Source organism: Squalius cephalus (genome assembly GCF_949319135.1).
Source record: "Squalius cephalus genome assembly, chromosome: 4".
Classification (NCBI taxonomy): Eukaryota; Metazoa; Chordata; class Actinopteri; order Cypriniformes; family Leuciscidae; genus Squalius; species Squalius cephalus.
Window position 1 is genome coordinate 49,966,614 of NC_137125.1, and position 13,926 is coordinate 49,980,539.

The window sequence follows — 13,926 nt, forward strand, 5'->3', positions numbered from 1 at the left end:
TTGGCATCTGCACATTCTGCGGATTCTGTACAGCATGTGCTTCGGTCGCGCCCTCACAACGCGAACTGAGTTACATCCGCGCTCATCTCAACTTCCATGACGATTTATGGATGTGCGACAGGCGTTTTGCAAGTTTAATGCAACGCATTAAAACCAAGAGCGTCCGGGATTCTCATGCGGATTACATCTTTGTTTTGAACAGGATAAGTTTGGAAATCCAAACGCGGACAAGGACTGAAGGAGTCGATGTCAGAGATGCACTGTAAATTGTGAGTATCGAACTATACGGAGTTAGGAAAGTTCAATGGGGGGTCTTAGAGGCTTAGAAAGTATGTTAAAATTGCCTGGTTTGTTTTCTGGAAATGTTTCTATCTTTTTTTTAATCCACCCATGTTGTTTTGATGAGATGCATAATGTTACATACATTAGCTGCATAATTGTATATTTTTGCATCGTCCTACATGCATTGCCCACACACACACTTAATAGGTATGATAAGTCGTTAAACGTGTATTCTAGTAGATTTTATGTCACTATTAACCCAGCTTTTAATCACTAAGTTATCTTATAGAGAGTCGTTTCTTCAAATTAGTAGATGCAAGCAGTGTCTGTCGCACGAGCCCCGGTTTATTTTACTGATAAACAGAGTTGGGCAGATTACTGGCAAATGTAACGTTAGTTAGCCTACTTATTACAAATTACTTGACGAAAATAGTATTATTAGTATTATTATTATTACATATTACTATTATATACTACTATTATTATTATTATTACATTGACTGCCGAATGTATAAAGTGATTATTTCCGAATTCGCCATTCAATAATAAATCTCCAATAAATCATGAATCTGTTATAGTCTTGACTGGTAACGCCTTTCGCCTCGGGCTCGCGCTCCGCCAGACGATTTCGAGCAGAGACTTGAGATTGAGAAGGGAGTGAAAGCGCCCAGGTGAAGCAGAGAAGCAAAACTAATGACTGTGCAGGTCAGTTTCATCTGTAATTGTAAAATAGGCTAGTTTTGTCTTTGTTTACTTAGTCAAGCCTTAAACTGCTAGCGGAGTTAACATTATCACCCCATGCTCTGCCCATTAAGTTACTACCTATGCTTAAGGACATCATTATCTATTGTAAAGTTGCAGTAGTAATTTAGCTGACAAATATTCACATCGTTTTATAATAGGTTTAGAGCGAGCTAGGGCAGACAACAACACAACAAATTAACCAAAATAAATGTATGCCTACAGAGATAGCAAAGAGCGCTACCTACAGTTCCTTGAAACAAAACCTGCAAATGCATCCAGGTGCAGATCATAAAAGACTCTGTTTCCAAGTATCAAACCAATAACAAGTACAAATACGCCACTACATTACCAGGTTCCTTTAAACACGTACCCTGAAAATATTATAGTAGATTTATATTAGAAATCCAGTTTGTTTGTGGTATGGTTTTGGGAGCAAAATGAGCAGAATTAAGAGACTGCTCCTGAATTCATGACCACATATCAATACCATGGTTTGGTTATGGAGTGTGATATACAGTAAAACTACGTAATATAGTTAAAGTCTTTAACACATTTTTAATAACATTTAAAAAATAGTTGAATATGTCAATTTGTCTAGGCTGGACATCACTTTTGGCCACTACTTTACATGTACTACTACTATATCAGTATGGTATGTGTTTGTGTGTATATATATATATATATATATATACATACACACATACCATACTGATATCCAATACCGCCACTACCTCCATGCCCCTAAAGATATTGGTGCTACTTATTCATTAGCTACTAATACTCATTCCAGTAGCAATTTGTATATATTCAATTAGTCTCTAGTGCAAAAAAAATGCAGTTTACCAGTTACAATGGGAAAGTTACTTGTCAGTCTTAGTATTAGCTAACTATTAGTGACAAATTGAGTAGTTCCTATAGTCACACTATTGGAAAGAGTACTAGTATCTAATGAAACGTTACTAGTGAAAAATACTCATCAATTTTTCATATTTAATTCCTTTTTAAAAGAAAAAGTACTAGTAACATTCAAATAGAGGAATAAATGTTAAAGCCGTCTTATAATAAATGTTAAAATGCAGCTGAGGGTGTTTGTAGGCTCTGTATATAAAATTGAATGACATATTGAACACAGATCACAGCTCGAATCTGTTCTTCTGTGAACTTTCACATAATTACATAAGCCTAATATTACACTAAAAAGAATGCTGAACTATAGTTAGACAGCATTTGAGGTCATGACTTGTCACAGGTCAAAGGGAACATAGGATATGGGTATCCTATTACCATGAACAACAGCTGCCAGTGTTTGAGGAACAGGGGTTGGTCGCACCATCTATGCATTACAACTTAGCCCAGTTTTAAATGTTTGACTCAAGGACTGTCAAAGGACATTTATTTTGAGTGATATCTGTAAGGTTGCAGGGACATTTTAGGCATGACATTAAAAAACTGCTTGCAGCAGCATTGGTGAGATATAATTTTTTAATTTTTTAATTTTATTTTCTTTATCATCTAATCCAGGGTTTCTCAAACTCGGTCCTGGAGGGCCACTGTCCTGCACAGTTTAGCTCCAACCCTGATCAAACACACCTGAGCAAGCTAATCAATGTCTTCAGGATCACAATGTCTTCAGGATCACTAGAAACTCACAGCTAGGTGTGTTTGATCAGGGTTGGAGCTAAACTGTGCAGGACAGTGGCCCTCCAGGACCGAGCTTGAATAACCCTGATCTAATCAATCATATTTTAAATCATGTAAGATCATGTTCCTGTGTTCATCATTATATAATCTGAAATATCAGCATCAAAGTACTGCGAAAGTATACGGAGCCGTCTGCTCTCTAATCGCTCTTGTGGTCACTTCAGTGTCATACACTGATCGATCTGCGCAGCGCCGCTTCAAGTCGGACACACCTAATGACTTATCAAACAGATTTCTAGAAAACACATCCCCCTTTTCCATATCTCTGCATATTAAGCTAGGACAATTCCTTCTTAAGTGTTGTTCCTTTGATTTTTAATGTTATGTGACCCGATTTCCATATTTGCTTTTATTAACATATTTTTCTTTGTTTAGAACTCTTGTTGAGTAACTCAGCATAAGAGAAAAGGCAGCAGCCATTGAGGAACCTTTACCATGCAGGGATACACATGGCGTTCAAATCAACGTCCCCCGCCACAGTACCTAGAGCGTCCTTCACATCAGTACCAAGAACGTCCTCCACCTCAGTACCAAGAACGTCCTCCACCTCAGTACCAAGAACGACCTCCACTTCATTACCAAGAACAATACCCGCCTAAGTACCAAGATGTCAGGAATGAACAACCCAATATGTTCCAGGCACAGTTATACCAACATTATACCACATCAGAGACAAGATATTCCAATGGACAACAAGAGGCTTCAAATCATTGCCAGTCTTTTCAATCAAACTTGCATGGATATAATACACAGACAAACCAGGCCCATCCCCAATACCCATGTGCAACCTCCAACACACAGCAGCACTACCCGTCTGAAAACCCAAACACAAATGGGTATTATGCCCAATTTGGCACACAATCAAACGTTTCCTCCCCTCGGAACTACGGAAACACAGGACACAATCAAGCTCACATGTATCGGTCTCCACAGTCAGACCATGGCAGCATGGTTGTGGGTAACAACAGGAATTGGAGATTACAGATGTACAACAATGGCAGCCCTTGTTCCATGAACAATCAGCAACAAATTCAACCTCCTAGAACGGCTCCTCGTCATCATCAACAACAACAATTCTCTAGACAACAATCAGGCAAGAAACATAAAATGCACCACCGGACACAAGGACACCATCCACAATCCTCTTCTTGGGCCCATAACAATGGAGTTTCCCAAAGAATTTCCAACAATCAAGCTCAGAGCCAAACGGTGGCCAGTTATACCTCATGCAACTCTACAACACCACCTTCTGGAGTACAGAGCGAGATTTCATTGCCTTCCAGTAACTTAAACCAAAGTCCTGTTACCCATAACCAGCCAGAACTAAGGTCAAATGCAGGTCCAGATGTTTCGGCAACCCATTCTCAGAATAATCAAAGCACTGAGCAACAGTCTCAGGGCACAAACAGTGGGACATATAACGTTAATGAGACCTCTCAAATGACATGGACCAATGAAGCCCAGCCTCAGCCCCAATCTAGATTTGTTAATTCGCTAATATATAAGTTACTGAATTCAAATGACAATGAAAAAGCTGGTAAGCAGCAATCAGATGAAAGAAATGCACATCATAACACTTATTCAGAACAGTCGGAGGTTTGTGCAACCAACAAGACTGATCATCATTTTTCTGAACCTAGTGTACAGTGTACAGGTGAACCCCCAAGTAAGAGAATGAAGTATGCTGTGGTTCAGAGAGACTATTGGAACAAAGAAACAAGTGTTTCCAAAGACAGAAGTGATTTTGGAGTGCAATCTCTCCAACCTGGTACCCATCAGTCAGGTAGCAATAAGAACAGACCTAAAGAAATGAGTCAACACAACATACAGTACAGTACTGACCCAGCGGACTGTCTTGAAGCGGTGTTTGCACTAAGGAAAATCTCACAACAAGTTCACAAGGCAATAGCCATCGTTCCACCCATTTCCCAGCAGACCTCAAACACTGCACAGATGGCTGATACCAGCCCAAAAAAAGCTGACAGTCCACCGTTAAAGATTGATTCCGTTTGGTCAGTTGTTGAAGAGTCTGATGCACAAAAAACTGCAGATGACAAGTTGTCTGGATCCCCCTCACCAACTGCCCAACAGGAGGGCAAAAGCCTTGAAATTGAGACTACAAGCAACATTGCAGAATCTGATATATGCTCTACTAGCCCAGTTGAATGTCCAAATAATGTTCAGCAAGGTGACTGTGATTCAAGTGATACTTCATTTGACTTGTCCAGTGTGCCAGTGGTTAAGTACACACTGGAGAAACTAATGGACTTAGTGAAGTCTTTAGAGATGACGGAATTATCAACCGAACATCCAGAGAAATCTGAGAGCTTTTTTGATACGATCTTGAAACTCTTTTGGAATGGGAATAAAGCCAATCTTGTGGAGACATTGAAATCATTTAGAAAGGAGGTAGAACAGCAGCACTCATCTGTAGAAATCATAAGGGATTATGAGTCTGTGGTATTTGAAAGCATTGAAACTGAAAACCTAAAAAAGCTAGCTCATTGCGACGTTCTCAATGGCGAGATGTATTCATCGTCTGAGGAGTATAGGTCTTCTTGGTTAAATGTTGATGGACAGCCAGCTGATATTGAAAAGGTGCTTTCAGAGCCACTGTTGGATGACATAACTGAGATCAAGACGACATCACAGTGTTTTTCAGATAACACTGTTGTCACTTTAGCCAATTTAGGTGTGAATTCCCTCAAAGATGTGCCCACGGTTTCATCTGATGAAAAAAGTGTAAAGCCAGACACATGTAGTCCAACAGCTCTTTTCACACCCCAGTCAGGAAATGACAGGGAGGAAATAGCCACAGAAAACAATGGCCATTCATATGCAGGGCTGTCTAGAATTACATCTCTGAGCAGCATCTCCATTGAGAAAGAGACATTTCTGAGCAGCGTCTCCATTGAGAAAGAGACACTTCTGAGCAGCGTCTCCATTGAGAAAGAGACATTTCCGAGCAGCGTCTCCAGTGAGAAAGAGACATTTCTGAGCAGTGATTCAAGTGAGAAAGAGACATTCAAGAAACAAGAGGACATCAAACAAAACCACAATTTTAATTCAGATGACTTCCCATTAACAGAAAGATTCACAGAGAAACGTACAGCCTGCAGCGATGAAATAGAAGTATTCAGACAAGATCATTATGAGCAAGCACGTCACAACGTGTCTGTGTCAGATTCACTTCCTCTGAGCCCTGAAGACAATGTTTCAGGTGGTGTAAAAAACTCTGAGGAGTCTTTTTCTTCTGAGACTCTTTGTAAATCCAAGGATACATGGCAGATAGAAGATATTTCAGAAGATGAAAATCCAGGCAATAAAGAGGCTCTTAATAACTCCTCAGACATTGGGCTGGTAGAAGATATTTCAGAAGATGAAAATCCAGGCAATAAGGAGGCTCTTAATAACTCCTCAGACATTGGGCTGGTAGAAGATATTTCAGAAGATGAAAATCCAGGCAATAAGGAGGCTCTTAAAAACTCCTCAGACATTGGGCTGGTAGAAGATATTTCAGAAGATGAAAATCCAGGCAATAAGGAGGCTCTTAATAACTCCTCAGACATTGGGCTGGTAGAGGATATTTCAGATGATGAAAATCCAAGCAACAAGGAGGTTCTTCCTATCTCCTCAGACATCTGGCATGTGGAAGACATCTCTGATGATGAAAATCCAGGCAATAAGGACACTCTTAATAACTTCTCAGACATTGGGCTGGTAGAAGATATTACAGATGATGAAAACACTGGAAATAAGGAGGTCATTTCTATCTCCTCAGACATCTGGCATGTGGAAGACATCTCTGATGATGAAAATCCAGGAAATAAGGACACTCGTAGTAACTCCCCAGACATATGTGTGGTGGAAGATGTTTCTAATGATGAAAATTCAAGGGATGATTCCTTGTTAATGGAAATCACAGTGCTATCATCTGAAGACGCTAAAACATTTTTCCAACAGATGGAAGATGAACCTGTATGCGGCATCAAAACTACTACATCACAATTTGACTGCCCAGATCTTGTAGAGTGCTTTGATGCACCCACTCAGCCTAGCCATGAAGACAACAAAGCAGATAATTGCTCTCTTTGTGGCATCAAAATGGCGATATCCAATTTTTCTAACATGACGAACAGTGATGGTGATCTTTTCTGCTTCCGGTGTTGGGAACAGGCACCATTGCTGGAGCTAGAAGAGCAGCCATGCTCTCCTATGACAAATGAGGCTGACGTACTGGGCTCCCCTGCTAAATCAAACAAACAAGGCCAAGATTGTAGTCCGCTATGTGTTAAACTGGAATTCAATGAGCTAAATGTGGCTTCAACAAAGGAATGCATTGTGGATGAAATGCTGACAGGACAAAGAAGTGACCATTTAGTAAAATCAGAACAAAATTCGCCATCTCTTGAACCGAAAGACAAGGAGCTAACTGTTACTTCAACAAAAAAATGCATTGATGATGAAGGACTGACAAGACAAAAAGGAGACACTATGGTAAAATCAGAACTGGGACAATATCGCAATTCACCATCTCTTGAACTGAAAGTCAATGAGCCAACTGTTGCATCAACAGAGGAACACATTGATGATGAAGGACTGACAGGACAAAAAAGAGACACTATGGTAAAATCAGAACTGGGACAAACCCGTAGTCCACCATTTCTTGATCTTAAGGTCAAGGGGCCAACGGTTACTTCAACAAAAAAATGCATTGATGATGAAGGACTGGCGGGAGAAAAAAGTAAAAGTTTGTTCAAATCAGAACTGAGACAAAATTGTAGTCCAGCATCTCTTAGACCGCAAGTCAAGATGCCAAATGTTTCTTCTACAGAGGAACGCACTCTTTTTCGACTGATAGGACGAAAAAGAGAAAGTATGGTAACATCAGAATTGAGAAAAAATCGACCATCTTTTGAACTAGAAGTCAATGAGCCAACTGTTGCTTCAACAGAGGAACGCACTGAAGAAGAAAGACTGATGGGACAAAAAAGTGAACGTTTTATAAAATCAAAACTGAGACAAAATTGTAGCTCTTCATCTCTTGAAACGCAAGTCAAGGTGCTAAATGTTGCTTCTCCAGAGGATTGTGGTGCAGATGAAGGACTGACAGGACAAAAAAGTAACAGTATGGTAAAATCAGCGACACAGAAAGTGCCTGAAATTCAGAGGCCAGCTGATCAGGAGAAAAACAGAAAAACACCTTCAAAAAAATCAGCTTTTTTAAAGCATAAACTAAAATCTGGTAGCACTAGGACCGGTTCCGATGACTCTGTGCTTTTCGCTCCAGATATTGTGGTTAAAAAGATTGCAAAAAAACGCCCTAGAGGTGGGAGTCAGGACTGCAGCAAGGTGAAGAAATTAAAGGAACACAGACAAGATCCTGACAGAAGAACCTCTCCTCACCCTAGAGAAAACCTACAGAAAGTTAAGGAGAAAGTGCCCGGTCATTCAAATGACACACCACCACACCAAAAGTCAAAAACAAAGCTTGAGCTGTGTGGTATTCTGTCAGTGAATAAAACTAAAACAACTGAGCCAAAGAAAGTGAGATTTGACTTATTTGGATCTAACGGAGAAAATGTTCCCGAGCGGCGTTTTTCAGCCCCCGCTACCTTAACAGTCTCTGATAATTTCAAAGAGTATACCGATGGGCTTTCTGCTAAACAAAAAGTTCACAACCAGTGGAGTAGCACCTTCATACCTAAAACAAAGACCTTTTCTCCCAGATCACCACAGAAGAAAAAAACTCTGAAAACTCAGGATTGCATTAACATGACCGCATTAAAAAGCCATTTGACTCACAGAGCCTCGCTCCCGTCCAGTAGTAAGAGAGAGACAAAACACTTTAGAAAACCAGGTTTTCATCAAAAGCTTACTAAATCACTAAGCAGCTAACCTCGATGCTTGATTATTGCTGTTACTATGTTTACTTAAATGTTTGCACATTATAGCTGTGGCTGAAATGTGTACAGTTTTCTGTTGATGACAGCGATGGATGTGTTTTTTTTATTGTTGTTGAAAGCAAAAGAGAAAACTTTATTTTTCTAGAGCACCATTGTTTGTGATATACTCCACTGTATGTGACTGGAAAATTACTGTAATCTGTTATTTTATGAGAATATTTTTTTATAGTTATTTTAAGTACTTCTTGATGTTGTTACAAAGTGTAAAAAATATAACATTTGTATTTGGAAATAAATGCCAGTTTACTGGAAATTACATGTTCTCTTCCACTTGTTTAGAGCTTCTTTGGTTATTTATTTTGTTATTACAGAAACTCAGTCTTAGAACATCATAGTTCACATTACTCATTCCTTTATAACTTTTTTGTACAATTATGATCTATATGATATTTAATTGTTTTTATTTTATTTTACTTACAACACAGTCAGATTGGTATAGAATATTGACACAATAATTCAGCAAATCCAGTTTCAAAATATACTGGCATAATGCCATATAGATGATTTTTTTTTTTTTTTTTTTTTTTTTTTTTTTGTGTACAAATTGTTAGAAATGATTTTGCAGTTCCAACAAACTGATCTGTGTTTCAGTATCTGTGAATGCTGTCTAGGCTGCATGATAAGAACGGGACACACAAGCAAGTATGCACTCGAAAAGTATTCAAAATTTAATGATAGTTACAAACAGCTCTATATAATAATGAAAATTAAGAAGAAACAACTAATTGTAATGCAGTCGTGAAAAAAATAGTTCTAAGAAATGCACAGAAAGCACTTTTGCATGAACACGAGAAAATTTTGTTCAGGTAGAGAGAAGGTGTTTGAGACCTAAATATCCTTTTACAAATCAAATGTCTCCAATAAAACACCAAATAATAATAAATAAATAAAAAGCAGTCACGTGTTTGCGGCTCTCTGAGCTCCCGTGCGCCCCCTGGTGGGAGATCAATTTAGCTCGTTGCAGGGCACCAGTATTTATTGCTCAATAAATCCAAGCTAACACGATGTATGATTTTTATTTTATTTTACTTTGTTCTTTGAGTTTTTTTCCCCCAAAGAAATATTAGGGTTCCAATAAAAATAAATTGGGGTTGTAAAAGGGAATGCATGGTTCATTAGTCTTCATATATGTTGATTCATATACCAGTATTGTTAGAACTCATCCACATTACAGAGAAAGTGCACAAACTGCACAGTGCACATAGAAAATGTCCTGTTTCCTTTCCAGTGTAACCATTCAACCAGCGGATAGAACAGTAGATGCGCTTCGTCTTTTAAACCACCAGATGGCGCTAAAGAGAACGGACCAGCAGTAAAACGTTTTATTGGCCAATCACTAAAAAGATTTGTTTAAATGCGTTCACAGGTTCATTATCACTACAACACTGGGTGGCGTGTAGTGAATGTAGTGTTAAAGGAACATCAAGACTGAAGTGAAGAGTAATGTGCAAATAGGGAATTGCAAATCCATCCCAGTGATGTTGTTCATTTAAACAAGGAGAGCTGATCTGACAAAACCATAGATTAGTTTTCAAACATATGAACATCACATTTCAGCCCTCTCACCTATGACTGGCCACAGACTCACTTGCCCAGAACACATGTAAGTAGGCGTATAATGTGTTTAACAGTAATATTAATAGCAGAACGACTGAAGCGCAGTTCTTCATTCGCTCCACTGGGCGGCGTGAGCGGGTTTCACTGTCAGAGAGACTCATTTAGATCCTTGACAACATTAACACGTGCAGATGACAGCTATTAATATCACACAACTGTACATATTTCAGCAAATAAACCGACACACAGAGTCCGATAAAATGCGGGAATCGAGTGTCATTAAACTCCGCGGTAAGTAACTTTGCACTTAAAGTGAATGTCTCTAGTATAATGATATCGCGACGCTTAATGTTTTGTATAATTATATTTGTACTGATTTGCTGAAATGTCATCATAGCAGGGGTCGTCAGTTTAATTTTCATGGTGTCTGTATTGGTGACTGGATTGATGTTTGTTAATTGAGTCAGTTGGAGTGAGAAGCTCTGATGTTTCTGTTGCTTCATGCTTTTGTAACGTTAGAGCTGCAGTGATTTTACTTCTAATGAAAAGCATCAAGAGAACAGGGCTAAAACCATGTGCAGGGGCCGGTTTCACAAAGATAGACTTTGACTATGGCTTAGATATAGTAGATAGTCAGACTTCAGATAGACATCTAAATCAGACCGTTGCACAAAGCAGTAGGACTACACTGCAATGCATTCTGGGTAAAATAAGACACTTTTCAAAACAAAAAACATGGCGGATCGAGTACGCGCATTCAACCGCTCAGTCAGAGAATGTAGACGGGCTCTGGCTCAGTGCAGTTTACCCCAGCGGGAAATATGTGTTTGTTGGAGGAGTATAACAGTTACAAGGACATTTTTCTTGGGAAATTTAGTGGAGAATGTAGTAACAAGAAGAAATGTTTAAATTATGAGCCATTTTCCCTTTTCTTTTGGCTGTTTGTAATGTAACTGATTGTTACTGCTGGTTGCCAAGGTAACATAGAGTCTTAAGTTAGCCTGGGGGTAAGGGTGTCTAATTTTTTTGGACTAAAAGTCAGTCTTTATTATTGTGAAACAGTCTAACTTGCATTAGCCTAGTCTATGAGCAAATTTTACACTTGTCTAACACTATAGACCGATCTAAAATAGCTTTGTGAAACCGGCCCTTGGACTTGTCTAACACTATAGACCGGTCTAAAATAGCTTTGTGAAACTGGAAACAAGCCATTTAGGATTACTGTAGATTTGAAAATTAAGCTTTCCCCCGTTATGGTTGAATCACTGAAGTTATTTTGCCAAGAGATCTCTTATTTATTATTGTTACATGTCAGACATGCGAGAGAAACAGCCATAGAAGAGGAAGGTTACAGGAGAGGTGGTCTTCATTCCAGATGTCTCTGTTTCCCTCTCTGTCCAGAAAACTGTCTTTTAGTGTTTACATTCGTGGTACATTCATTCATTCATTCATTCATTTTATTTTATTTAAGTGTCATGCACAGAATTTGTGCCCAGCCCACATGGGCTTATAAGACACTGACATTTCAAATGAAAAGCAGACCTTATACCATTATAGACAATATCATTACATCTTAGGATAGAGCGTTCTTTGCCTTAAAGTCCAAGCTTTCTCCACAAATGTTGCCACACTAAACCATTCATTACTAAACAACCAGCCCAACATATCCCCTTCAGATAACCAAAATAAATCAGGATTCTTACATTGGATCTTTTCAAACAAAACATTTCTCAAATCATTATACAAAGGACAGTAAAACATAAAATGAAATTCATCCTCAACCAGACTCAAATCACATACAGCACAAAGCCGGTCTTCCTCAGGAACCCCTTTATACCGACCCACTTCCACCTCCAAAGGCAGCACTCCTGCTCTGAGCTGTGCACACAGGGATCTCTGTCTCCTTTTCATATTACAATTCACATAGGGCTCTGTGGAAAAGCAGACCTTGAACTGCACATAAATTCTCAGTTTAGGTTTATTTAACACTTCTAACTCCCACTGCTTTTTATGAATATCAAATAATGTTTCTTTTATAGTAGGTATTTTAAATTGTAAATTATTTTGAAACAAAATTTGAGAGTTTACTTTATATGAGATCTCATGAACATCTTTAGTCCAGGGGTGCCCATTGGCTTTATCCCAATTAAAAACTTTCCTGGTAAGTCTATAGTCAGATATGCATCAGTGAAATACATGCCTTTCCTTATAAAGAACATGCCAACTGTACAACGGTTGATGTACACACTCATCATCATTGGAAAACCTTTGCATCAGTGGAACATATTTTGCATTGCACACACACTTCTATGCAAAATATAGCTCATCCCATATCTCTCCTCAACACATGTACAAACACAATCTGACTTCACTAAACATAATATACAAATTATTATGAACATTAATAAAGAAAAATACTACTGAAAATAACATTAAACAATAAAAGTTTAGTCTTCACGTTTACTCTTGTTTATTTTGAAGGAAAGTCTCTTAATTTGAATCGAATTAAAAGATTATTATTGATACAGCCTTACTGAAGTATACTATATTATACTCAGCAATATATGTTTCACTCTGTACAGCTTTAGGCTTTTAATTTATTCCATTTCCATCTATTAACTAGTCTTTAGACTAACTTTCACATTCTCATAATATAGAGTAATGTTGTTTTTTTTCATTAATATGTCTTTCCTTACAGAAGGAATGTGTTTGGACCATTACATCAACAGTCAACAGAAGCAGAGATCTGAGTCGTGTGGACAGACGTTGACTGTAATGATGGACTTCTGCTCATGGACGGGTAATGTATATGATGTGTGATTGTGTGTTTTACTGTGCTAAACATGTAGGTTCCCATCACTTTCTTTTTGAAGGGCCTCCTCTTTGAAAATCAAATGATGGGAACCTAAACAGGTGGGAAAGGGAAGGGGGAGTAGGGTTGCAAAATTCTGGGAATTTTCAAAGATGGAAACTTTCCATGGGAATTTAAGGGAATTAACAGGAATTTATGGGAATAAATGGAAATAAACTGGGAATTTTCAAAGTTGAGGGTTGGCTCTTCATAGGGAACTTAAATATAGTTGAGGAAATTATATTTTAGCATAATCTTGACTAAAACAAACCGATGCCATTCAAATACACTTGAATATCCATGCCATTCCTCAATCACATGCACATAGCATTGACATTTAACTTTTTTTTTTATTCCCCAAAGCATAACTGCTGCTGGTGACTGTGCCGGACACTTCAGGGGTAGACCGCACTGGTTTCCCCCTCCTTTGGGCACGCGCCGCTCACACACACACTCCTATCGCAGAGACCCGGCTGGGATTGAACCAGCAACCTCTGAACCCATGAGGCAGCGCTCTTACCTGTGAGCCACAGATCTCTTGTCTGTTCATGTGAAGGAACTTGTATGTGAGCTGTGATTTTTAAATAAACCAGTTAAAGCTTTCAGTTGTGTGATTTGAACCCAAGCCTCAATCACAGTCTTGTTACCAGAGAACATGTGTTTAGCCACTTGTGCCACTGTGACTTTCACACTGAATCCTGGAGTTTGGGCCACTTTGTTGGAAATAATGCCAGATATACCAAATGTATACACAATCATAAGAACTTTATTCACTTTACATCCCAAACTCAACCTGATAACAGTAAATATAATGTCAAACTGGAA

The 13,926-nt window shown here is 38.6% G+C and overlaps 1 protein-coding gene and 1 long non-coding RNA gene across 2 annotated transcripts; both read left to right on the top strand.

The window, feature by feature from the left end:
- LOC307156921 (uncharacterized protein) lies at positions 1 to 8,956 on the top strand. Its single transcript, XM_079868635.1, has 2 exons — positions 1 to 269; positions 3,103 to 8,956. Exon 2 carries the CDS (start codon positions 3,163 to 3,165, stop codon positions 8,623 to 8,625), a length of 5,463 nt encoding a protein of 1,820 aa, XP_079724761.1. The 5' UTR covers positions 1 to 269; positions 3,103 to 3,162; the 3' UTR covers positions 8,626 to 8,956.
- A 1,459-nt stretch (positions 8,957 to 10,415) lies between these two features.
- Positions 10,416 to 13,655, top strand: LOC307157782. Its single transcript, XR_013821073.1, has 3 exons — positions 10,416 to 10,541; positions 12,949 to 13,050; positions 13,465 to 13,655. It is a non-coding gene; the product is annotated as an uncharacterized lncRNA (long non-coding RNA).
- The last annotated feature ends 271 nt before the right edge of the window (positions 13,656 to 13,926 follow it).

Coding starts and splice junctions, on each gene's coding strand:
- LOC307156921 (XM_079868635.1), top strand. CDS start 3,163: ATGCAGGGATACACATGGCGTTCAAATCAACGTCCCCCGCCACAGTAC.